At 44.9% G+C, this 27,543-nt stretch overlaps 1 protein-coding gene across 3 annotated transcripts in view; it reads left to right on the plus strand.

The window, feature by feature from the left end:
- The window catches only part of LOC115179344 (collagen alpha-1(XVIII) chain), a 70,733-nt gene that overhangs the window by 4,576 nt on the left and 38,614 nt on the right, over positions 1 to 27,543 (plus strand). Inside the window, exon 1 of one of the 3 annotated variants that reach the window (XM_029740776.1) lies at positions 24,884 to 25,212. The exons of 1 other annotated variant lie outside the window; for it this stretch is intronic. In XM_029740776.1, the coding sequence (XP_029596636.1) occupies positions 25,062 to 25,212 (151 nt within the window). In that variant the 5' untranslated portion in view covers positions 24,884 to 25,061. Of the gene's footprint in view, positions 1 to 24,883; positions 25,213 to 25,642; positions 26,341 to 27,543 lie in introns of those variants that run through there. One more of the 3 variants, XM_029740775.1, reaches the window with a different exon arrangement.

Here is a 27,543-nt window from a genome sequence, read left to right on the forward strand (position 1 = left end):
ATAATGTCGTATGTTTTTCCCCCAACACCACTTTCCATCAATATGTATAGCAGATCCTCATGCCGAATTGAGTCAAAAGCTTTTTTGAAGTCAACAAAGCATGAGAAGACTTTGCCTATGTTTTGGTTTGTTTTTATCAATTAGGATGTGCAGGGTGAATACGTGTTATGTCGTATGGTCATTTGGTAAATAGCCAATTTGACATTTGCTCAGTAGAGGAAATTTACATTTCCTTTCACTGAGGAAATGTACAAGTCTGGTGTTAATGATAATGCAGAGGATTTTCCCAAGGTTGCTGTTGACGCATATCACACGGTAGTTATTGGGGTTAAATTTGTCTTCACTTTTGTGCATTGGGGTCAACTGTCCTTGGTTCCAAATATTGGGGAAGATGCCAGAGCTGAGGATGATGTTAAAGAGTTTAAGTAAAGCCAATTGGAATTTGTGGTCCACAGGCCTTTTTGGATTGGAGGGTGTGCATTTTGTCTATAGTTCTGTCTGTCTTGTCTGTCTGTCTGTCTGTCTGTCTGTCTGTCTGTCTGTCTGTCTGTCTGTCTGTCTGTCTGTCTCGCTCTTGCTCGCTCTCTCTCTTTCTCTGTGTGTGTATGTGGTGTGTGCGTGTGCAGCATCGTTTGTGTGTGTCCCTCCAGGCTAGTGATTGATGGTGTGCTCAGACTTTCCCTTCTCCAGGGAGGGTTGAGGGTTGGCCAGGCCAGTCTTTCCAGGGAAACAGATTCCAGTTCATCTTGTGGCTCCTGACTTAATTTGTCTTTGTTTCCTTCGCTTGTTGACCATGCCAGGGTGGCAGTGAACACATTGTCCTTCAACCCCGTTGACTCACTTAGAGGTCAACTCTGTAGGAATGCTGTGTCTTTTGTATGGGCTTACAGACAATTCATATCATCATGGGTTTCAGAAATTCCATGATCATTCTATTTAGCAATATTTCCACATTTCCACATAGAATAGATGTGGCATCCCTGTCCATGTTACAGTAGGTGCCTTGGAAATGATTGGTTGTATTGGAGCTGTGGTCTCTTTCCTTACAGGATGTTTCTGAGTGGAAAGGCAGAGGAAAGTTGCTGTATTGTAGGGTAGCTTCTATCTCATGTTGTAATTATATTATAAACTCTGTTGTTTCAGCCAGCTTTTGTTTCATAGGGCTCCAAAATATCTGGATTATTTCCTGGATCCACAGCTGTTCCAGCAACCTGTATGAACATGAGGTCCCAAACCCGGTCATAATCATACCAGTGTAACACCATAGCCGCATAATGTTTTGTGTTCGTTGATTGATGGATGGTTGGGTCTTGTGGAACTATATAAATAACACATATTGGGGGAAGATTACATGATGAATGTCTAAGTAACATACACATTCTATTTCTGCTAATGTAGTAACATAGATTTCACATAACAATTACCAAACTATCAATAAGTGTATGATCATACTTCTGAGGTCTTTCTGCAGGCTAGTTCAACTGGGCTCTAGGCCCAGACAGTGGCTTGGAATGTGACGTTGGATGTTTGAAAGACAACCTGAAAATTGCACTGCTCATTATACTGTGCAGACCTATAAGCTGTGCTTAAACTATGATAAAGAATCTACCCCTCAGGGGTTTGGCTGGAGAACATGTCTGCTTCAGTTCTGAACTAGAGACAGGAAGGTAGTTCTAGTCTGTAGCTAGCTACTGTACTGCCATATAGTTCTGAACTAGAGACAGGAAGGTCGTTCTAGTCTGTAGCTAGCTACTGTACTGCCATATAGTTCTGAACTAGAGACATGATGGTAGTTCTAGTCTGTAGCTAGCTACTGTACTGCCATATAGTTCTGAACTAGAGACAGGAAGGTAGTTCTAGTCTGTAGCTAGCTACTGTACTGCCATATAGTTCTGAACTAGAGACAGGATGGTAGTTCTAGTCTGTAGCTAGATACTGTACTGCCATATAGTTCTGAACTAGAGACAGGAAGGTAGTTCTAGTCTGTAGCTAGCTACTGTACTGCCATATAGTTCTGAACTAGAGACAGGAAGGTAGTTCTAGTCTGTAGCTAGATACTGTACTGTCATATAGTTCTGAACTAGAGACAGGATGGTAGTTCTAGTCTGTAGCTAGATACTGTACTGTCATATAGTTCTGAACTAGAGACAGGAAGGTAGTTCTAGTCTGTAGCTAGATACTGTACTGCCATATAGTTCTGAACTAGAGACAGGAAGGTAGTTCTAGTCTGTAGCTAGCTACTGTACTGCCATATAGTTCTGAACTAGAGACAGGAAGGTAGTTCTAGTCTGTAGCTAGCCACTGTACTGCCATATAGTTCTGAACTAGAGACAGGATGGTAGTTCTAGTCTGTAGCTAGATACTGTACTGCCATATAGTTCTGAACTAGAGACAGGAAGGTAGTTCTAGTCTGTAGCTAGATACTGTACTGTCATATAGTTCTGAACTAGAGACAGGAAGGTAGTTCTAGTCTGTAGCTAGATACTGTACTGCCATATAGTTCTGAACTAGAGATAGGATGGTAGTTCTAGTCTGTAGCTAGATACTGTACTGCCATAGAGGTATATCATGATCTCTGTGACACTTTGGTCAATTGTGTCTTGAGTTGGGTGTGACTAGGGGCAAATGAAAGGGAGCTGACAAATCAACCTGCTTTACCTGTCACTGTCTGACTCATCAAAGGACTCTGGTGTTGGGCAGGGCTCAGGTTCAATAAGAGGGACAGGAGGACAGGACATTGGTGTTGGGCAGGGCTCAGGTTCAATAAGAGGGACAGGAGGACAGGACATTTGTGTTGGGCAGGGCTCAGATTCAATAAGAGGGACAGGAGGACAGGACATTGGTGTTGGGCAGGGCTCAGGTTCAAGAGTCATGGTGGACATGTTGTTAGGACAACATTGGTGGAAGAGTCATGGTGGACATGTTGTTAGGACAACATCGGTGGAAGAGTCATGGTGGACATGTTGTTAGGACAACATCGGTGGAAGTGTCATGGTGGACATGTTGTTAGGACAACATTGGTGGAAGTGTCATGGTGGACATGTTGTTAGGACAACATTGGTGGAAGTGTCATGGTGGACATGTTGTTAGGACAACATTGGTGGAAGTGTCATGGTGGACATGTTGTTAGGACAACATTGGTGGAAGTGTCATGGTGGACATGTTGTTAGGACAACATTGGTGGAAGAGTCATGGTGGACATGTTGTTAGGACAACATTGGTGGAAGCGTCTTGGTAGACTTGTTGCTTTTAGTGGTCATGATGAAAAGAAAACCAGAAATGAGACTTTATTGCTATTTGGGACAAACAGGTCAAACAGGTCTGTCCTGCCCAGGGAAGTAGTAACACCTCTGTCCTGTCCAGGGAAGTAGTAACACCTCTGTCCTGTCCAGGGAAGTACTAACACCTCTGTCCTGTCCAGGGAAGTACTAACACCTCTGTCCTGTCCAGGGAAGTAGTAACACCTCTGTCCTGTCCAGGGAAGTACTAACACCTCTGTCCTGTCCAGGGAAGAAGTAACACCTCTGTCCTGTCCAGGGAAGAAGTAACACCTCTGTCCTGTCCAGGGAAGTAGTAACACCTCTGTCCTGTCCAGGGAAGTAGTAACACCTCTGTCCTGTCCAGGGAAGTAGTAACACCTCTGTCCTGTCCAGGGAAGTAGTAACACCTCTGTCCTGTCCAGGGAAGTAGTAACACCTCTGCTCTGTTCAGGGAAGAAGTAACACCTCTGTCCTCTCCAGGGAAGTAGTAACACCTCTGTCCTGTCCAGGGAAGTAGTAACACCTCTGTCCTGTCCAGGGAAGTAGTAACACCTCTGCTCTGTCCAGGGAAGTATTAACACCTCTGTCCTGTCCAGGGAAGTAGTAAGACCTCTGCTCTGTCCAGGGAAGTAGTAACACCTCTGTCCTGTCCAGGGAAGTAGTAACACCTCTGCTCTGTCCAGGGAAGTAGTAACACATCTGTCCTGTACAGGGAAGTAGTAACACCTCTGTCCTGTCCAGGGAAGTAGTAACACCTCTGTCCTGTCCAGAGAAGAAGTAGCACCTCTGCTCTGTCCAGGGAAGTAGTAACACCTTTGCCCTGTCCAGGGAAGTAGTAGCACCTCTGTCCTGTCCAGGGAAGTAGTAACACCTCTGTCCTGTCCAGGGAAGTAGTAACACCTCTCTTCTGTCCAGGGAAGTAGTAGCACCTCTGTCCTGTCCAGGGAAGTAGTAACACCTCTGTCCTGTCCAGGGAAGTAGTAACACCTCTGTCCTGTCCAGGGAAGTAGTAACACCTCTGTCCTGTCCAGGGAAGTAGTAACACCTCTGTCCTGTCCAGGGAAGTACTAACACCTCTGTCCTGTCCAGGGAAGTAGTAACACCTCTGCTCTGTCCAGGGAAGTAGTAACACCTCTGTCCTGTCCAGGGAAGTAGTAACACCTCTGTCCTGTCCAGGGAAGTAGTAACACCTCTGTCCTGTCCAGGGAAGTAGTAACACCTCTGTCCTGTCCAGGGAAGAAGTAACACCTCTGTCCTGTCCAGGGAAGAAGTAACACCTCTGTCCTGTCCAGGGAAGTAGTAACACCTCTGTCCTGTCCAGGGAAGTAGTAACACCTCTGTCCTGTCCAGGGAAGTAGTAACACCTCTGTCCTGTCCAGGGAAGTAGTAACACCTCTGCTCTGTTCAGGGAAGAAGTAACACCTCTGTCCTCTCCAGGGAAGTAGTAACACCTCTGTCCTGTCCAGGGAAGAAGTAACACCTCTGTCCTGTCCAGGGAAGTAGTAACACCTCTGCTCTGTCCAGGGAAATATTAACACCTCTGTCCTGTCCAGGGAAGTAGTAAGACCTCTGCTCTGTCCAGGGAAGTAGTAACACCTCTGTCCTGTCCAGGGAAGTAGTAACACCTCTGCTCTGTCCAGGGAAGTAGTAACACATCTGTCCTGTACAGGGAAGTAGTAACACCTCTGTCCTGTCCAGGGAAGTAGTAACACCTCTGTCCTGTCCAGAGAAGAAGTAGCACCTCTGCTCTGTCCAGGGAAGTAGTAACACCTTTGCCCTGTCCAGGGAAGTAGTAGCACCTCTGTCCTGTCCAGGGAAGTAGTAACACCTCTGTCCTGTCCAGGGAAGTAGTAACACCTCTCTTCTGTCCAGGGAAGTAGTAGCACCTCTGTCCTGTCCAGGGAAGTAGTAACACCTCTGTCCTGTCCAGGGAAGTAGTAACACCTCTGTCCTGTCCAGGGAAGAAGTAACACCTCTGTCCTGTCCAGGGAAGAAGTAACACCTCTGTCCTGTCCAGGGAAGTAGTAACACCTCTCTTCTGTCCAGGGAAGTAGTAGCACCTCTGTCCTGTCCAGGGAAGTAGTAACACCTCTGCCCTGTCCAGGGAAGTAGTAACACCTCTGTCCTGTCCAGGGAAGTAGTAACACGTCTGTTCTGTCCAGGGAAGTAGTAACACCTCTGTCCTGTCCAGGGAAGTAGTAACACCTCTGTCCTGTCCAGGGAAGTAGTAACACGTCTGTTCTGTACAGGGAAGTAGTAGCACCTCTGCTCTGTCCAGGGAAGTCAAATCAAATCACATTGTGTTGGTCACATACACATGGTTAGCAGATGTTAATGTGAGTGTAGCGAAAAGCTTCTAGTTCTGACCGTGCAGTAATATCTAACAAGTTCTCTAACAATTCCACAGCAACTACCTTATACACACAAGTGTAAAGGAATGAATAAGAATATGTGCATATAAATATATGGATGAGCGATTGCCGTGCGGCATAGGTACAATGCAGTAGATGGCATAGAGTACAGTATATACATATGAGATGAGTAATGTAGGGAATGTAAACATTATATAAAGTGGCATTGTTTATTAAGTGACTAGTGATACATTTATTACATCCAATGTTTAATTATTAAAGTGGCTATAGATTTGAGTCAGTATGTTGGCAGCAGCCACTCAATGTTAGTGATGGCTGTTTAACAGTCTGATGGCCTTGAGATAGAAGCTGTTTTTCAGTCTCTCGGTCCCCGCTTTGATGCACCTGTACTGACCTCGCCTTCTGGATGATAGCGGGGTGAACAGGCAGTGGCTCGGGTGGTTGTTGTCCTTGATGATCTTTTTGGCCTTCCTGTGACATCGGGTGGTGTAGGTGTCCTGGAGGGCAGGTAGTTTGCCCCCAGTGATGCGTTGTGCAGACCGCAATACCCTCTGAAGAGCCTTGCGGTTGTGGGCGGAGCAGTTACCGTACCAGGCGGGGATACAGCCCGGCAGGATGCTCTCGATTCTGCATCTGTAAACGTTGAGTGTTTTCGGTGACAAGCCACATTTCTTCAGCCTCCTAAGGTTGAAGAGGCGCTATTGAGCCTTCTTCAACACACTGTCTGTGTGGGTGGACTATTTCAGTTTGTCCGTGATGTGTACGCCGAGGAACTTAAAACTTTCCACCTTCTCCACTTCTGTCCCGTCGATGTGGATAGGGGGGTGCTCCCTCTGCTGTTTCCTGTAGTCCACGATCATCTCCTTTGTTTTGTTGACATTGAATGTGAGGTTATTTTCCTGACACCACACTCCGAGAGCCCTCACCTCCTCCCTGTAGGCCGTCTTGTCGTTGTTGGTAATCAAGCCTACCACTGTAGTGTCGTCTGCAAACTTGATGATTGAGTTGGAGGCGTGCATGGCCACGCAGTCATGGGTGAACAGGGAGTACAGGAGAGGGCTGAGAATGCACCCTTGTGGGGCCCCAGTGTTGAGGATCAGCGGGGTGGAGATGTTGTTTCCTACCCTCACCACCTGGGGGCGGGCTGTCAGAAAGTCCAGGACCCAGTTGCACAGGGTGGGGTCGAGACCCAGGGTCTCAAGCTTAATGACGAGTTTGGAGGTTACTATGGTGTTAAATGCTGAGCTGTAATCGATGAACAGCATTCTTACATAGGTATTCCTCTTGTCCAGATGGGTTAGGGCAGTGTGCAGTGTGATTGCAATTGCGTCGTCTGTGGACCTATTGGGGCAGTAAGCAAATTGGAGTGGGTCTAGGGTGTCAGGTAGGGTGGAGGTGATATGATCCTTGACTAGTCTCTCAAAGCACTTCCTGTCCAGGGAAGTAGTCCCGTTCCTCTTTGTTCCTAAGTGTTTCTGTAGACAGCTCTTAGCATGTTAATACCTGTGTTTTGTCCCACTCTTAACTATAATTACTACTTAACCCTTGTGTAGCCTAGTTGACCAAACCCATCTAGATTTTTAAGTCACTCTGAGTGAGGTTGTAGAGGCTGCCCCAACCACAGATATGGGATCTGATTACCCTACCACGAGTCTTAACATTAACATTTGGTTAATAACAAATATCTGACCCCGGACCAGCAGTTAGGGAAAACGTCAACGACAATCCCAGAATGCTTTGGAGAGACACAGGAAGTGTAATAATAGTGTAATAGTGACATACATGGATGATCTAACAGGGAGAAGAGGATGTTTTCATACCCTCTTCCACCTTTCTTTGTGTTTATATCAGCTCGCCCATCTAAATTGGTCTTTGAACAGAATAGGTCCTGTTTGATGGTACGGAATGCAATGTTTTCCCATCTGCAGAGTCAGATTGGGCAGGCTGCTTTGAGGTGGTGCTAGGGGTGATGGTGGGGACAGGGGAGACCGCAGGCTGGGGCTTGCATCACCTCCCCTGCTCCTCACGACATGGCCCTATTAACATAGCTTCATTGTCATGGAAACCATTAAGAAAACATGTAATGATACACTGAGTGTACGAAACATTAGGAACACCTGGTCTTTCCATGACATAGACTGACCAGGTGAATCCGGGTGAAAGCTATGACCCCTTATTGATGTCACTTGTTAAATCCACTTCAATCAGTATTGATGAAGGGGAGGAGACGGGTTAAAGAAGGATTTTTAAGCCTTGAGACAATTGAGACATGGATTGTGCATGTGTGCCATTTAAAGGGTTAATGGGCAAGACAAAAGATGCCTTTGAACGGGGTATGGTAGTAGGTGCCAGGTGCACCGGTTTGAGTGTGTCAAGAACCGCAGTGCTTCTGTTTTTTTTAATGCTCAAAAGTTTCCTGTGTGTATCAAGAATGGTACACCACCCAAAGGGCAGCCAACTGTGGGAAGTGTTGGAGTTAACATGGGCCAGCACCCCAGTGGAATGCTTTCGACATCTTGTATAGTCCATGCTCCGGCGAATTGAGGCTGTTCTGAAGGCAGTAGGGGGCTTAATAATAAACATCAGGATTCACTTGTATGTATACTTCATTGAATGGTTAACAGACTATTTAGTGGTTAATAGGTAGTTCACACACCACTGCACATATCTTGCTGTACCAAGCAGCCTCTCAAAACATAGAAGGCATTTACCCTGAATTCTCTTCTTTGCTAGTCAGTCACTGTATCAGAGAAACCTCTATGTGTTGAGTGACTGACTCACTGGTCATGGAAAGCCGGTTTCTAAAGCGTTTGATCAACACAGAACAAGACAATTGTCTGAGCTGCCTGTATTCAGCATAGTGGGAAAGGAACTCAGATAAGATAGCCGCGTGTCTAACTTTTCCACTGGAGGATCTATTGTGTTGTGGGTACTCTACGTCTCATCAGGCCTGGTGGAATGGGGAATGGAAGAGGACGCTCTCATTCACTTCCCACATGGTGCCCGATTCAACTCCAACCAGAACAACTAACTGGATCCTAGCCGACTGGGGCAGTTGTCCATTTAAGATACACGTGCTAGATTCACACGGCTATTTGTCGCCATGAGCCTAAAGGGTAGAGGGTGGGGCTTAGATTTACTCCCTAGGTATTAATCATTGGAGTTGTATTTTTTGGGGGTGAGAAACTGCAAATTAGTTTAAAACAATGTAATACTGTTTATATGCAGTTTATAAACAGAATGTCAGATTAATTGTGATGGTACCAATGACTATGTATGAATGGACAAAGCCATTGATCACGTGACACCATTAATTCCTATGTGAAGACTCAATAGCGCATTAAAGCCAAATTAAGTCAGTTAAGATGGCTTCTCATGGAGGCATAACGTGCAGTTTGAGCTACTCCAGGAAGTGACGTTGCAGGCTAACTCAGTGCTGCCCCCTCTCATTGAGGAACTCAATGTGAAGGTACTGCAGGCTGCCATTAGCAACTAAACTATCCTTATAACTTCTTCTGTGTGCGATTTTAAAATCATTGTTTCTATGACATACACCTGGTGCATTAGAAGCAATTATTATTAGGGTACTAGGGGGTAACTAGCGCTAGTTTATGCTAACTTGTAAATGCTAGCCAGCTGGCTAGTTAGCATAAGCTGCTAGGAGTACTAGCTAGCAAACTTACTACCAGATCGTCTAAGGTAAAGTACATAAAAAAACATTAAAAAAGATAGTGTAACTTAATTTCAGTTGTAAATGTTTCCATTAGTGACTGATAGCTAATAACAATGTCTAATTGCTAACACAAAAAGCAACATTTGGAGAAGAAAATTGGAATGTGGATGAAGGTCATGCTTAGGCAAATAAATTATAAAGGGAAATAATTGGCTACAGTTTACACTTTTAGTTATTTCATGAAATGTTGTTTTTAGAAAAGGGACGTTTTTTTTAAAGTACCGGGGTAACTGGCCGATTATGGCATAGGGTTTCACACAAGTGTGTTAAAATTTAATCTGTTTTATTTAGAAACTATTTAGTAAGTAATACTTAAAAGCTAAGTCTAGTTGTCTTATTTTAATGATTTAAATAAAATATGGGGGGGAAATGGTGTTGTACATATCACCATTAATATCTGCACAATGAGGAGATTTGATGTAAAGTCCCTCTTTTTAACTCACCTGCACATTCATTTTCTTTGTGGTTCCTTTTCCAAACAATCTATTATGTAAAACTGCACTAAATATGATTTGTATAATGCTTGATTTTAAATCCCAGCAGTCTTTAAAATTCGTTCAGGAGCAAAAGGTTTTCAATAGTTGTTTTCAATTCATAAAAAATTGGAATATAATATTGGAATGGAATATAAATAATAACATTGGAATATAACATTTAATAACAACTAATTAACTCCTTGTATCATTGATGTGGCAACTCTCTTATGCTCGCTATTGCACGATTCTAATTTGTACCTGTAGGTCACAAATAAAGCTATCTCCAGTAAAATTGTAGCACAACTCATGAGCCCAACTCCTGCACTGCTCACACCTAATCCAGTCCCCACCTGTGACTGAAAACAGGGGGAGAGATGCCAATTGAGAAGCTCTCTCTTAAAAATGTAGATAGCTATCTATCTATATGACAAAAAATGCTGTGTAAAATAGCTAAAAGGCTTTAAAGTTTCATTAACTGTAAAGCTATCAGTCACTAATGGAAACATTTACAACTGAAATTAAGTTACGCTATCTTTTTTAATGTTTTTTTATTTACTTTACCTGAGACGATCTGGTAGTAAGTTTGCTAGCTAGTACTCCTAGCAGCTTATGCTAACTAGCTAGCTGGCTAGCATTTACAAGTTAGCATAAACTAGCGCTAACTGGGCTAGTCATTGTCTAAATGACAGGTAGAAACACATTCATAACCATAAAGGGATAACTAGCCACCAGGGGAAAGTTTCCCCCTAGTATTGGGGGGAGTTGCCCCCAACACACTCATCCAACATATTACTACTTTACTAAAACAATATCAACAATTTTCTCTCTAAACAAGTGGATTATTTATTTTAAGGCTTTCCTATTTATATATCTAAAAACATTTTGAAATTTGATCAACCTTTTGTTGAATTATCTCCAAAGGTTGTGATGACACAGAGGACATTTTTTCTTCAGCAAGAACAGTGACAACCAGGGAAAGTGTTGGGAAAATAATTTTGGTGACATCTTGTGGTCTTTATGTGAATCTCGGGGGAGGGGGGGCAGGCAGTTACCCCAGGGGGCTAGTTACCCGCTACTACCCTAACATGGTTGTCTTCAAAACAAGTTTTTATTTACACAAAGATCCCCATTTTTCCATTCACTATAATTGGGGATCCTGTTTTCTGCTAACAATGTCTGCAGTACCGCGGTCGGCCTTGAACTTCCGTGGCTTCAATGAGAGGGGGCAGTCGTTCTCCCCTGGATGGTATATACAATGTATTGTACCAAGATCTTTTCTTAGATCGAAACTACAGGGTTGGTTTGGAACCTTTGGCCCTTTGTTTGCTTGTAAGCTTCTCGTCATCCAGTCCAATCCACCTCAAACCATCACTGATTTAACATCTGTGGTGAAACACCCAGTGAGTCAACTGTGTCATGTTAGCTGTGTCAGAGTACAGTTTTTCCAAAATGTGTCTGACCCCTGGTGACCAGCATCACAGTATGCCTGGCCCGCCAGTCACCTCTCTGTCTGTCTCCGTCATCTCATAGTTTCTCTCCTTGATCCTGAAGTCTCTACCCTGGTCCAAGATCTGTTTGTGCTGTCTTGCCAAATCCTATGGTCGTTTCTTTAACCTGGTCCCAGATCTGTTTGTACTGTCTTGCCATTTGCCAACACCAATGGTCGTTGTTGGCAAGACAGAACAAACAGAGCTGAGACCAGGCTAGAAGTCTGAGCCTGTGACTGGGATCTTAGTGTGAATTGATGTGTGACACATGCTGCAAGGGAAAAGGCCCATCTCCGGAGGAATGTGATCGCAGTATTGCGCTGCAGCTCTATGGCCCGTGGGTCTTGGTCTTTCCACTTGACTTTGATGTCACATCCCCCTAGAGCCTCACACTAAAGACAGCAGTGTCTGTCAGATGAACAGTAGCCTATAGCAGGGTTTAACATCTACAGCCCTCCAGTACCACCAACAGTACACATTTGTGTTGGAGCCCCAGACAAGCACCCCTGATTCAACTAGTCAACTAATCATCAGGCCCTCAATGAGAGGAATCAGGTCTGCTTGTCTGGGGCTACAACGAAAATGTATGTTGTTGGGGGTACTGGAGGACTGGAGTTGGGAATCACTGGCCTATAAGCAATGGAGGAGAGAGGTATTATGACGTTTAACTCAATACGTATGTATAAAAGAGGCCTTAGATGCTTTGTTTTGGTCTCATATTTCATATTTCAGTAGGTCAACGGAAATATAAGAATCGCAGCGTCCCTCCGAGAGAATAATTGTTTAATCTTCTATTCACGTGGCCTGCTGCACTTCATGTTGTTGTCAGCTACAGGTCCCTGGTATTATGAAGTTGCACCATTCAACATACTCTCGTCCTAGATACTGTAGGTAGTCATTTCTAAAGCTCCACTTGCTCTTTGGCTGTGTGTGTTTACAAAATGCACTCATAATTGTAGACAAGAAACAGTGTTTTAGTCATGTCTTAAACTAACAACATTTTCCCAGTCTTTCCTTGAAACAACCTGATTGTAGACTAATTAAAAGAGTGGGAAATTACAGACAGCAGAAAGGAGACCTGAAAGCTTTTAACGGTGCAACCAACACCCAATATCCTTCTTCCCTGTTTAGGGAGTGAACGTTATTTAAAATCTGACTTCTCTGAAATGTAAATGGATAGAAATGCCTTCTCTTCAGCAAAATATATTTTACCTAAAAAACAAAAACAAGTGACCCTCCCCTATACCCAAAATAATAATTAAAACATAAAGTGGATAGCAGAGAACATGCCTACCATTTACCATCTCTTCTTGGACACACCAGAGCCTTAGATATGCCGTTTTAGAAACTGTTCTTTGTCCTGTAAGGATTAGGCCTATAAGGCGATGTAGGATTATTTTTATAGGGCACAGGGCTGCGGGCCAGACGGTTGTGGGTTCACAGACCACCATGGACAGGAGTTACAGTAGAGGTGTAAAGATCTCCTTTATAGTAAAATAATTGAATGAATCTATCACAGTATTTGCAGGTCTGAGAAAAAATTGCCTTTTATAAACATTTCATGCAATTCTATGTCATTTTACATATTAGCAGGATCTTTTTTAATACCACACACATTACTGAAATTACAGATTAGGAATGGACAGAGAGATAGGCGTATGTGTTCATTTTATCATATTTCTCCAATGCCAAATCAACGAAACTGTCCCTGTTAGCAAATAATTAAATCTGAGACATCATTAGGAATCTGAGCATGGTACTTTAAAAAGTTAGGCCTACCTTTCCACCTCAGACGGAGTAGGTCTACCTTTCCACCCCAGAGGGAGTAGGTCTACCTTTCCACCCCAGAGGGAGTAGGTCTACCTTTCCACCCCAGAGGGAGTAGGCCTACCTTTCCACCCCAGAGGGAGTAGGTCTACCTTTCCACCCCAGAGGGAGTAGGTCTACCTTTCCGCCCCAGAGGGAGTAGGTCTACCTTTCCGCCCCAGAGGGAGTAGGCCTACCTTTCCGCCCCAGAGGGAGTAGGCCTACCTTTCCACCCCAGAGGGAGTAGGTCTACCTTTCCGCCCCAGAGGGAGTAGGTCTACCTTTCCGCCCCAGAGGGAGTAGGTCTACCTTTCCGCCCCAGAGGGAGTAGGCCTACCTTTCCACCCCAGAGGGAGTAGGTCTACCTTTCCACCCCAGAGGGAGTAGGTCTACCTTTCAGCCCCAGAGGGAGTAGGTCTACTTTTCCGCCCCAGAGGGAGTAGGTCTACCTTTCCCCCCCAGAGGGAGTAGGCCTACCGACGCAGAAAAATGTAAGCTTTAACTGCTGGCTACTTTTCTTCCATGGCTTAACCCAGTGAGAGAAGGTCACAAGTGTTTCCCTAAAAGCTGTCTGGGTTTAAACATCTTCTATTGTACAGAAAGTGAATAGCTCAATCAATTGATAGTGACAGAATTAGATTACTTCTCAAGCAAAGTACATTGTTGTCTCTCTGGCTATAGAAGGTTGTGAATGTCAAAGAAACGAAACAATGATATCTCCATATGCATCGGAGTCACGTCTTTCCCGGGTATTTTAAACTTGTTTCTAGAATAAAGCATCGTTGACCAAAGCGCTGTTATAGATCACTTTACATAATCAGATCTGTAAAAAAAAATTCAACATCTTAAGCTGACAAGGGATAGGCCTGTGCTTTTTGTTGTGTTCTTCTGACCACTGTTCTAACAGTCATTGAAGTCATGATTCCACTACCATGTCTTTGAGCCAGGCCGTTTGTGCCAAAAGCTACAGGCACAGTACTCCCCCATTATCCTGAGCAGAATATTATCAAGTCTTGGGACTACTCAACTTTTTTTCTTGTGTCTCTTCTACTGAGTTGGGGAAAGCCAATATATTTGTGGTCGATGACAGTAGATAAGCTAAATATAGATATCTATAGACGGTTGTTTTTTATCATACAATATGTTTACAGATCTCGACAGATTTCTTTCTGCTGTTGCCTGAAACCAAGGTCCCCTTGTACTCCAATTAAGATACTTCACAACAAGCATTGTCTTGTGTTGCTTTCCTCTCCTCCTCTCCTTTCCTCTCCTCCTCTCCTCTCATCTCCTGTCTTCTCTAATGAATCAGGCATTGATAGTTGAGAAAAAATACAGTTTTTCAGTTTTACACCCTCTTCTCTGAATATTCCCTGCTTCGCTCTCTGAACAAATCCTATTTTGAAATCCCACTGTAGGTTCAACCTAGCTCCCCCTCCTCCAAACACAACCACAGACGGTTGTGTTCGCGGGGGAGGGCATTGTGTTCCAGGGGGGCAGTGCCACATTACTGCCAATATAATGCCTGAAGAAGGTCCTCTATTTTGCTCTTCATCACTTTTGCATGTCCATCAAGGCACTCTGCAAGTAGACCATGGCCCAGTTCCATTTCAGTCCCTACTCCCTAGCCCCCATCCCTTCAGTCTTCACAAATCTGAAAAGACTGGACAGATATAAGTGAGTATTAGTTGAACCCATGAGTGAAATAACACAAACACTAGACACAGCTAATGCGAAACGTGAACCTTCTTAATGAGCTTTTTTCCTCACCTCAGTGTAGTGTGTGTAGTCCACTCGACAGTAGATGGCAGCATTTCATGCGTTTTCTTTAATTTATTTGGACTCAGATTCCCATACCCCTCTCCATAATGATGGTGCCTAAATGCAATGGTTCCCTCTTCGATGCTGCCTTCTACTGGTGGCTGTTTTTATTGTAAGCTCTTTACAGTAAATCAACTTCTCATAGCTATAACCCACAAGTACATCAGTGGAGGCTGCTGAGGGGAGGACAGCTCATAATAATGGCTGAAATGGAGTGAATGGGATGGCATCAAACACACGTTTTGGATACCATTCCATTCACTTCATTCCAGCCATTATTATGAGCCGTCCTCCCCTCAGTAGCCTCCACTGAAGTACATGGACAATTCATGGGCTACAAATCAATCAATTTAATCTGCTATTTATTGTCCCATTGCCAATCTCATCTTGTGAGGTGCTGTTGTAAATGATACTGTGTTCTCTGTTAGAGTAAGGGTGAAATATAAATACAGAACAAAGTAGCGTGCTGAGCTGTCTGTGTGAGGCTCTGGATGGCTGGGAGTGCTGAGCTGTCTGTGTGAGGCTTTGGATGGCTGGGGTGTGCTGAGCTGTCTGTGTGAGGCTCTGGATGGCTGGGGTGTGCTGAGCTGTCTGTGTGAGGCTCTGGATGGCCTGGGAGTGCTGAGCTGTCTGTGTGAGGCTCTGGATGGCTGGGGCGTGCTGAGCTGTCTGTGTGAGGCTCTGGATGGCCTGGGAGTGCTGAGCTGTCTGTGTGAGGCTCTGGATGGCTGGGGCGTGCTGAGCTGTCTGTGTGAGGCTCTGGATGGCCTGGGAGTGCTGAGCTGTCTGTGTGAGGCTCTGGATGGCTGGGGTGTGCTGAGCTGTCTGTGTGAGGCTCTGGATGGCTGGGGTGTGCTGAGATGTCTGTGTGAGGCTCTAGATGGCTGGGGTGTGCTGAGCTGTCTGTGTGAGGCTCTGGATGGCTGGGGTGTGCTGAGCTGTCTGTGTGAGGCTCTAGATGGCTGGGGTGTTAGAGAGTGTTGTGTTGGGTGACCCAACTTGGGTCCATACAGATGTGGTGGGGTTATATAACAATGTGGGGTCTTGGCATGCTCTCACTGTAAATCCCCTTCCATAAACCTTAACTAATTATTTGGCAGATCTCTACAGTCCTCTTGTACTGTTTGCCAAGGACTAGAGGTTGTGCGTGTGCGTGTGTGCTTGCGCATGTCCCTGACGGAAATGAGCTTTTAAACAGCAATTTGTTCTCTCAGCTCCATGGCAAAATGTGTAGATTTGCAGGAAATTACTTTTAAAACAGCAAAATGCCTTCTCGCCTGCCAAGATGGAGGCCTCTAAAATGTTCTTTCCCAGGCCCATTGCCACGCCCCTGGCCACGCCCACCACCTAAGTCCCTTTTTTATCCAGAAGAAAACCCTGTAATGTATAGTACATTGGCAATCCATGGTTTTCCCATGTTAAGGAACTAGATCTTTTTGTGATAAGCTGGATACTTTTCATAATACTTGGATAGTTTGCCTCAATTATACACAAATAGTTCAGATCTGTCACCAGCAGAAAATGTAACAGTGATATGAACCCATTACAATATCCCAACCATTTTATGACTGTTAGACCACCCACTTTGGATTAATATAGCACAAATGAGGAGACAAATGCATCACACCACAGACACATGCATATTTCCTCTCTCTCTCTATATCTCTTTTCTTTCCCCATGTAGACCCCTAGCTAGGCAGTGTCAGATCTTTAACCATGTAGACCCCTAGCTAGGCAGTGTCAGATCTTTAACCATGTAGACCCCTAGCTAGGCAGTGACAGATCTTTAACCATGTAGACCCCTAGCTAGGCAGTGTCAGTTCTTTAACCATGTAGACCCCCTAGCTAGGCAGTGTCAGATCTTTAACCATGTAGACCCCTAGCTAGGCAGTGTCAGTTCTTTAACCATGTAGACCCCTAGCTAGGCAGTGTCAGTTCTTTAACCATGTATACCCCCTAGCTAGGCAGTGTCAGTTCTTTAACCATGTAGACCCCTAGCTAGGCAGTGTCAGTTCTTTAACCATGTAGACCCCTAGCTAGGCAGTGTCAGTTCTTTAACCATGTAGACACCCTAGCTAGGCAGTGACAGTTCTTTAACCATGTAGACCCCTAGCTAGGCAGTGTCAGTTCTTTAACCATGTAGACCCCCTAGCTAGGCAGTGTCAGTTATTTAACCATGTAGACCCCCTAGCTAGGCAGTGTCAGTTCTTTAACCATGTAGACCCCTAGCTAGGCAGTGACAGTTCTTTAACCATGTAGACCCCTAGCTAGGCAGTGTCAGTTCTTTAACCATGTAGACCCCTAGCTAGGCAGTGTCAGTTCTTTAACCATGTAGACCCCTAGCTAGGCAGTGTCAGTTCTTTAACCATGTAGACCCCTAGCTAGGCAGTGACAGTTCTTTAACCATGTAGACCCCTAGCTAGGCAGTGACAGTTCTTTAACCATGTAGACCCCTAGCTAGGCAGTGTCAGTTATTTAACCATGTAGACCCCTAGCTAGGCAGTGACAGTTCTTTAACCATGTAGACCCCTAGCTAGGCAGTGTCAGTTCTTTAACCATGTAGACCCCTAGCTAGGCAGTGTCAGTTCTTTAACCATGTAGACCCCTAGCTAGGCAGTGTCAGTTCTTTAACCATGTAGACCCCTAGCTAGGCAGTGCCAGTTATTTAACCATGTAGACCCCTAGCTAGGCAGTGTCAGTTCTTTAACCATGTGGACCCCCTAGCTAGGAAGTGTCAGTTCTTTAACCATGTAGACCCCCTAGCTAGGCAGTGACAGTTCTTTAACCATGTAGACCCCTAGCTAGGCAGTGACAGTTCTTTAACCATGTAGACCCCTAGCTAGGCAGTGTCAGTTCTTTAACCATGTAGACCCCTAGCTAGGCAGTGTCAGTTCTTTAACCATGTAGACCCCTAGCTAGGCAGTGTCAGTTATTTAACCATGTAGACACCCTAGCTAGGCAGTGTCAGTTCTTTAACCATGTAGACCCCCTAGCTAGGCAGTGACAGTTATTTAACCATGTAGACACCCTAGCTAGGCAGTGTCAGTTCTTTAACCATGTAGACCCCTAGCTAGGCAGTGTCAGTTCTTTAACCATGTAGACCCCTAGCTAGGCAGTGTTAGTTCTTTAACCATGTAGACCCCCTAGCTAGGCAGTGACAGTTATTTAACCATGTAGACACCCTAGCTAGGCAGTGACAGTTATTTAACCATGTAGACCCCTAGCTAGGCAGTGACAGTTCTTTAACCATGTAGACCCCTAGCTAGGCAGTGTCAGTTCTTTAACCATGTAGACCCCTAGCTAGGCAGTGTCAGTTATTTAACCATGTAGACCCCTAGCTAGGCAGTGTCAGTTCTTTAACCATGTAGACCCCTTGCTATGCATTGCCAGTCTACCTGTCTCATGAGGAAGACATTCAGTGTGTCCATCCTGGTCTCAGTGGTCCCTCCTGTCCCTCTCACCAACACACAGTGTCTTTGAGACAGGCCCACCTGGTTGGCTCTGTGGTTATTGATCATGTTTCTCTCCCTTTGTTGTGTTTTGGCCAGTTTCACTATTCACACAGTACAAACACTCACATAGTCCTGACTGGACCATTTCCCTCCATCTACACATATGCATTCACACATGACTATAAGAATACTCAGTGTGTGTGTGTGTGTGTGTGTGTGTGTGTGTGTGTGTGTGTGTGTGTGTGTGTGTGTGTGTGTGTGTGTGTGTGTGTGTGTGTGTGAGTTACATATACAGGTGTGCCTAATCTGTCAAACGGTGTAGTGGTCTACCAGCTGCTTCTGTGCATCACCTCTCACTACTCTTAGTCGCTGAACCATGATACTCCAGTTTGTTTATTCCTACATGGAACCCAAAAGGGTTCTACCTGGAACTAAAAAGGGTTATTCCAAGGGCTCTCCTATGGGGACAGCTGAAGAACCCTCTTAGGTTTTAGCTAGCAAAAACAATTCTAAGAGTGCAGCAATGTTTATTATGTAGTTTTACCCTTCTTTCTGTGCTCTAGATACAGAATAAAGCTGAATGTCATGGAAGATGTTTGGACTGTGAGCAGGTTGTTGGGTAGCATCCAGCCATTTTAGCTGCTGTGACTTCATAAGGAAGGTATTCACTCCTCCGTTCCATGGATGATTTACCCTGAGAGGAGAGGGTTACCTGGGCACCATGTCAAGGGATGGAGGGAGGGAGGGTGGGTGGAGAGAGAGACAACTTTGGTGTCCATCTTGGGAATGAATTAAGCTGGATTTTGTAAACGCTATTGAACAATTTGAATGTGGTTTACTGGTAAGTGGAATAGAACAGAACGATTGTATTATGCCAATCAGATTGAGAAACTTCTCTGGGCTTACTTTTGAGCCAATAAATCAACTTATTTTTGACTCCATTGGAAATGAACAGTGTGAAAACCCAAGACCGGTGGAGAGAGGCCCATGTCACACTGGCAAGCTAGAAGAACATCCATTTAATTACCATTTAAAACCAGTCCAACTGAACCATAACAACCTACAGTTATCATCACACCAGTTCAAACCAGTCCAACTGAACCATAACAACAACCTACAGTTACCATCACACCAGTTCAAACCAGTCCAACTGAACCATAACAACCTACAGTTATCATCACACCAGTTCAAACCAGTCCAACTGAACCATAACAACCTACAGTTATCATCACACCAGTTCAAACCAGTCCAACTGAACCATAACAACATACAGTTATCATCACACCAGTTCAAACCAGTCCAACTGAACCATAACAACCTACAGTTATCATCACACCAGTTCAAATCAGTCCAACTGAACCATAACAACAACCTACAGTTATCATCACACCAGTTCAAACCAGTCCAACTGAACCATAACAACCTACAGTTATCATCACACCAGTTCAAACCAGTCCAACTGAACCATAACAACCTACAGTTATCATCACACCAGTTCAAACCAGTCCAACTGAACCATAACAACCTACAGTTATCATCACACCAGTTCAAACCAGTCCAACTGAACCATAACAACAACCTACAGTTATCATCACACCAGTTCAAACCAAACCAACTGAACCATAACAACAACCTACAGTTATCATCACACCAGTTCAAACCAGTCCAACTGAACCATAACAACCTACAGTTATCATCACACCAGTTCAAACCAGTCCAACTGATCCATAACAACCTACATTTATCATCACACCAGTTCAAACCAGTCCAACTGAACCATAACAACCTACAGTTATCATCACACCAGTTCAAACCAGTCCAACTGAACCATAACAACAACCTACAGTTATCATCACACCAGTTCAAACCAGTCCAACTGAACCATAACAACAACCTACAGTTATCATCACACCAGTTCAAACCAGTCCAACTGAACCATAACAACCTACAGTTATCATCACACCAGTTCAAACCAGTCCAACTGAACCATAACAACCTACAGTTATCATCACACCAGTTCAAACCAGTCCAACTGAACCATAACAACAACCTACAGTTATCATCACACCAGTTCAAACCAGTCCAACTGAACCATAACAACCTACAGTTATCATCACACCAGTTCAAACCAGTCCAACGGAACCATAACAACCGACAGTTATCATCACACCAGTTCAAACCAGTCCAACTGAACCATAACAACCTACAGTTATCATCACACCAGTTCAAACCAGTCCAACTGAACCATAACAACCTACAGTTATCATCACACCAGTTCAAACCAGTCCAACTGTACCATAACAACCTACAGTTATCACCACACCAGTTCAAACCAGTCCAACTGAACCATAACAACAACCTACAGTTATCATCACACCAGTTCAAACCAGTCCAACTGAACCATAACAACCTACAGTTATCATCACACCAGTTCAAACCAGTCCAACTGAACCATAACAACCTACAGTTATCATCACACCAGTTCAAACCAGTCCAACTGAACCATAACAACCTACAGTTATCATCACACCAGTTCAAACCAGTCCAACTGAACCATAACAACCTACAGTTATCATCACACCAGTTCAAACCAGTCCAACTGAACCATAACAACCTACAGTTATCATCACACCAGTTCAAACCAGTCCAACTGAACCATAACAACAACCTACAGTTATCATCACACCAGTTCAAACCAGTCCAACTGTACCATAACAACCTACAGTTATCATCACACCAGTTCAAACCAGTCCAACTGAACCATAACAACCTACAGTTATCATCACACCAGTTCAAACCAGTCCAACTGAACCATAACAACCTAGTTATCATCACACCAGTTCAAACCAGTCTAACTGATCCATAACAACAACCTACAGTTATCATCACACCAGTTCAAACCAGTCCAACTGAACCATAACAACCTACAGTTATCATCACACCAGTTCAAACCAGTCCAACTGAACCATAACAACCTACAGTTATCATCACACCAGTTCAAACCAGTCCAACTGAAACATAACAACCTACAGTTATCATCACACCAGTTCAAACCAGTCCAACTGAACCATAACAACCTACAGTTACCATCACACCAGTTCAAACCAGTCCAACTGAACCATAACAACCTACAGTTATCATAACACCAGTTCAAACCAGTCCAACTGAACCATAACAACAACCTACAGTTATCATCACACCAGTTCAAACCAGTCCAACTGAACCATAACAACAACCTACAGTTATCATCACACCAGTTCAAACCAGTCCAACTGAACCATAACAACCTACAGTTATCATCACACCAGTTCAAACCAGTCCAACTGAACCATAACAACCTACAGTTATCATCACACCAGTTCAAACCAGTCCAACTGAACCATAACAACCTACAGTTATCATCACACCAGTTCAAACCAGTCCAACTGAACCATAACAACAACCTACAGTTATCATCACACCAGTTCAAACCAGTCCAACTGAACCATAACAACCTACAGTTATCATCACACCAGTTCAAACCAGTCCAACTGAACCATAACAACCTACAGTTATCATCACACCAGTTCAAACCAGTCCAACTGAACCATAACAACCTACAGTTATCATCACACCAGTTCAAACCAGTCCAACTGAACCATAACAACCTACAGTTATCATCACACCAGTTCAAACCAGTCCAACTGAACCATAACAACAACCTACAGTTATCATCACACCAGTTCAAACCAGTCCAACTGAACCATAACAACCTACAGTTATCATCACACCAGTTCAAACCAGTCCAACTGAACCATAACAACCTACAGTTATCATCACACCAGTTCAAACCAGTCCAACTGAACCATAACAACCTACAGTTATCATCACACCAGTTCAAACCAGTCCAACTCAACCATAACAACCTACAGTTATCATCACACCAGTTCAAACCAGTCCAACTGAACCATAACAACAACCTACAGTTATCATCACACCAGTTCAAACCAGTCCAACTGAACCATAACAACCTACAGTTATCATCACACCAGTTCAAACCAGTCCAACTGAACCATAACAACCTACAGTTATCATCACACCAGTTCAAACCAGTCTAACTGAACCATAACAACCTACAGTTATCATCACACCAGTTCAAACCAGTCCAACTCAACCATAACAACCTACAGTTATCATCACACCAGTTCAAACCAGTCCAACTGAACCATAACAACAACCTACAGTTATCATCACACCAGTTCAAACCAGTCCAACTGAACCATAACAACCTACAGTTATCATCACACCAGTTCAAACCAGTCCAACTGAACCATAACAACAACCTACAGTTATCATCACACCAGTTCAAACCAGTCCAACTGAACCATAACAACAACCTACAGTTATCATCACACCAGTTCAAACCAGTCCAACTGAACCATAACAACAACCTACAGTTATCATCACACCAGTTCAAACCAGTCCAACTGAACCATAACAACCTACAGTTATCATCACACCAGTTCAAACCAGTCCAACTGAACCATAACAACCTACAGTTATCATCACACCAGTTCAAACCAGTCCAACTGAACCATAACAACCTACAGTTATCATCACACCAGTTCAAACCAGTCCAACTGAACCATAACAACAACCTACAGTTATCATCACACCAGTTCAAACCAGTCCAACTGAACCATAACAACCTACAGTTATCATCACACCAGTTCAAACCAGTCCAACTGAACCATAACAACCTACAGTTATCATCACACCAGTTCAAACCAGTCCAACTCAACCATAACAACCTACAGTTATCATCACACCAGTTCAAACCAGTCCAACTGAACCATAACAACCTACAGTTATCATCACACCAGTTCAAACCAGTCCAACTGAACCATAACAACAACCTACAGTTATCATCACACCAGTTCAAACCAGTCCAACTGAACCATAACAACCTACAGTTATCATCACACCAGTTCAAACCAGTCCAACTGAACCATAACAACCTACAGTTATCATTACACCAGTTCAAACCAGTCCAACTCTACCATAACAACCTACAGTAATTACATGCGTATGCTCATGCGGAATGACGTGTGTGTGTGTGTGTGTGTGTGTGTGTGTGTGTGTGTGTGTGTGTGTGTAACTTTTCCAGCAGAATGAGATATCAGTGCTTCTCTTGTGGTCCATCAGTCGTGTGGTTGGGGTGCATTAGGGGTGCATTGGGGGTTTAGGAGGGGTGTAGCAGGGTTGTGGGAGGTCTGTCTGTGTGAGTAGGAATGTGCAACAGCTGGATAGTGAAGGCTGACAGGGACGGGGGAACGGGGGCATCAGGGGCACCCTGGACTGAGCCAGGCTGTGGGAACCATGGACCGGGCAATTACTGGAAGTTTTTCTCAGATGAGGCAATGGGCTGGCCGTTTGGCCCCTGGGGGCCGAGAGCTTAAAACATCTATTGAATCAGATATGCTCCTCCTGAACCTATCCGCTCTCAGCTGTTCTCCCTCGTTTTGTTCTTCCCTCGCTCTTACTCTCTCTCACTCACTCACTCTCAGTCACTCACTCACTCACTCACTCACTCACTCACTCACACTCACTCACTCACTCACTCACTCACTCACTCACTCACACAGCTGTAAAATAATGAATGACCTCAAAAGTATGGCCAATTATGTAATATATTTTTACAAGAGCTGTGAGTAGGTGATGGAGTTCACCAACCTATTCACATTTGTAATGGTAATGGTGACTATATGTACCCAGTGAAAGGGCCTCCCTCTCTGTCTCTGTTTCTGTCTCTCTGTCTCTCTCTCCCCCTTCCGTCCCTTTTCAGCCCATGGGGAGTATTAGGGTTGTATGAGTCAAACCTTCCACTAGAAAGTTCTTCTCACAATACCGCGAACTTGATTGATAGTTCATTAACTGTAACACACTTTCTGACTGGAGTAGTGTTCCGTAGACAATGAGGAGTAATCACAACATTATTCTTGGAGCTGTGGACTCTTTTTATTTTATTTTGGGAACATTGATTGAACTGCTTCATTTGAATATCAAGCAGTCAGCAGAGACTGTTTAGTGTTCCTATCAAACAACCCAGAGATTTTCCTTCTATGGACGGAGTGTGTGTGGTGTGTGCGTGTGGTGTGTCTTCTGTCTTCTGTCTGTGTGTGTGTGTCAGTGTGCATGTTCTCTTCATTGAGGACTGTGTGTCTGAGGGGACCCACACATCAACCTAGCAACAGGAGGGAGGGGCCAGAATGTGAGGGAGAAATTCAGATTTACCAATGAAGCCCCTCTCCAGCACAGTAACCCCGCCTCCTCATGTGGATTTCCCTGTGTGTGTGTGTGTGTGTGTGTGTGTGTGTGTGTGTGTGTGTGTGTGTGTGTGTGTGTGTGTGTGTGTGTGTGTGTGTGATGATTCTGTAGTGGGCCGGTGCATGGAGTGAAACAGTGAGTTGTGCTAGAGGGAGGGTCAGTGTGTGTGTGCATGCTAACAGTGTGTCTTATGGACAGAGGGGGCTTGAGTGACTGTTGACTAGCCGGCTAGTAGGCGGAGGAACAGTAAGAACACAGACAGAACTCCGTGCTTGTTGGATCCAGTATTTGTTGTGGAATCTATACTCTCAGACCAGGAGGTTCTGGGTGACGGTGGGTTGAAGGAGTGGGATGTCTAAGATGACGTTGTGGTTGGGCCTTCTCCTGGCTCTCAGCGCAGGTCGTCTGGATGCTTGGTTCTGGAACAAGGACCCTGATCCTACTACCCAAGCCCCAACGAAGGCTCCGCCGCTGGGCAAGGCAGGAGGACAGCCAAAGAGAGGTGAGGAGAACCTGGCAGGGGTTGGGGCTGAAATCATCAACGTAGCTGATGGGATCCGTAAGTTTGTGCAGACGTGGGACGCGACCCCAACCACTTGGACTGACGGAGGAGTGGCGACCCCTACCACACAGACGGTTAATAAGGAGGAGTCTGGGTCTGGGGAAGGATCTGGGTCTAAGGAAGGATCTGGGTCTGGGGAAGGATCTGGGTCTAAGGAAGGATCTGGGTCTAAGGAAGGGTCTGGGTCTGGGGAAGGATCTGGGTCTAAGGAAGGATCTGGGTCTGGGGAAGGATCTGGGTCTAAGGAAGGATCTGGGTCTAAGGAAGGGTCTGGGGAAGGATCTGGGTCTGGGTCTAAGGAAGGATCTGGGTCTGGGGAAGGATCTGGGTCTAAGGAAGGATCTGGGTCTGGGGAAGGATCTGGGTCTGGGTCTAAGGAAGGATCTGGGTCTGGGGAAGGATCTGGGTCTGGGTCTAAGGAAGGATCTGGGTCTGAGACGGGTTCAGGATCAGGGTCTGGTTCAGCATCTGGTGTAGGGTCTGGGTTTGGATTGGGGGCTGAGTCTGGTGTAGGTTCAGGAACCGGCTCGGGTTCAGGGTCAGGGCTTGGAGAAAGGGAAAGCTTGGTTCTCCCCACTAACATAACAGGGATGGTGGAGGGTGACCTCACAGGGGTTGAAGGGGTGAAACAGGGCGAACCAAAGACCAACCTCTCTGACATCACTTCTCATGACCACAATGGAACCTGCCACCTCGTGCCCTCTGATTGGCCGATCTGCATATCAAGGGGGTCGAAGCATTTCTCGCTGCCCAACTTCCTGAACCACACCTCTGTGGAGGAGGTGGGCGTGGCTCTGAGAGAGTGGGCGTGGCTGGCCAAGGCGGGGTGCCACCATGGAGCTGAATGGTTCCTCTGCCTCCTCCTGGTGCCCAGGTGCCCGCTGCCTGGCCAGGTGCTCGCCAAGGTTCCCCTTCTGCCCTGCTGCAGCTTCTGCCAAGTCCTGCAAGACAGCTGCTGGCCAGCCCTGGATGACGGGCGACTTCCTGTAGAGTGTAATTCGCTGCCCGACAGGGATCAGGAGGTGGGGTTGCGGTGTCCGCCATGCGTGTCAGTTAGTAATCGGAAAGGTAAAACCGCGGGTTAGAATGTATCCTGTTTGGAGATACATTTTGAATCCGGTTGTCTGGTCATGACAGTTGTGTGTGTGTGTGTGTGTGTGTGTGTGTGTGTGTGTGTGTGTGTGTGTGTGTGTGTGTGTGTGTGTGTGCATGTGCATGTGTGTTTAACACACCTTTGTGAAGCAGCATAGACACGTGCTATCCTCACATTTGTGCAGCTTCAAAATGCTTGGCGGCGGTGGGGACTTTCAGTCAGGGACTGCTGATGATTATACCTTGTTTTGGGGTCAATCATACTCCACTGCACGTGCTCAGAAGTGTGACATGAACACAAGCATGACTGACCGCCACTATAGACCACCAACCTGGGAGCATTTGCATGTTGTGTATGAACGTTAACGTTAATAATAATGTTTTGTCTGCATAGAGTGGAGACAACCCATGAAATATACATGAAGCATAGGACAAAATCATGCTACAGTGTTGTTTTCCGACAGTGGAAAATTATTTTCCTGCATTCTTCCCAATGCAGCGTTTATGAGTGTTCAGATATGCTCGTACCGTAGGGTGGACGTGTGATTCGTGTGATGCAGTAAAGAAGCATATGGAGAAGTGGAAAATGCACACTGTTTAGAATCTGTTCTCCAGGGTTCGGCCCCACAAAGGGACAGGAAGACTTCTACAAGCTCTCCCTCGGCTTTAGCTCGGCAGGCTATGGCAGCTCAATCATTCCCTGCTGAGTATGCATGGGAGAATTGATTGTCTGAGTTCAGAGTCACAGCACATAAAACGCATCAAGCCATATTTATCACACAGCTGTTTCCCCATGGGGATTTGTAAGTGCTCAGGTTTCTTAGCATGTTATTGAAAACGTTTTTAATTGTCCGTGTTAACTTTACTTTTACCAAGTAGGGTAGGAGTTTAGATAAAGTTGAAAAGTTATCATAAACCATAGTCCTATAAAATAGAGGTTAGGCTGTAAAGCCACTATTTTTGGAAGGCTCATTTGAAAGAAATGCATAGCAGTGTAGCAGGATACATATATGTCACTGTTTTCCTTTAGTTGTAATACATGACAAAATAGGTCAATATGAGACATGATAGAAAGACTGTTTCCTAATATTGGCTGTACTCATTTCATCATAGTTTGCACTTGTCGTGTTTTTGCCCGACAAGATAAATTACTTCAGCACATGTTCATTTGTGATTTAC

Source organism: Salmo trutta, chromosome 39 (genome assembly GCF_901001165.1).
Source record: "Salmo trutta chromosome 39, fSalTru1.1, whole genome shotgun sequence".
Classification (NCBI taxonomy): domain Eukaryota; kingdom Metazoa; phylum Chordata; class Actinopteri; order Salmoniformes; family Salmonidae; genus Salmo; species Salmo trutta.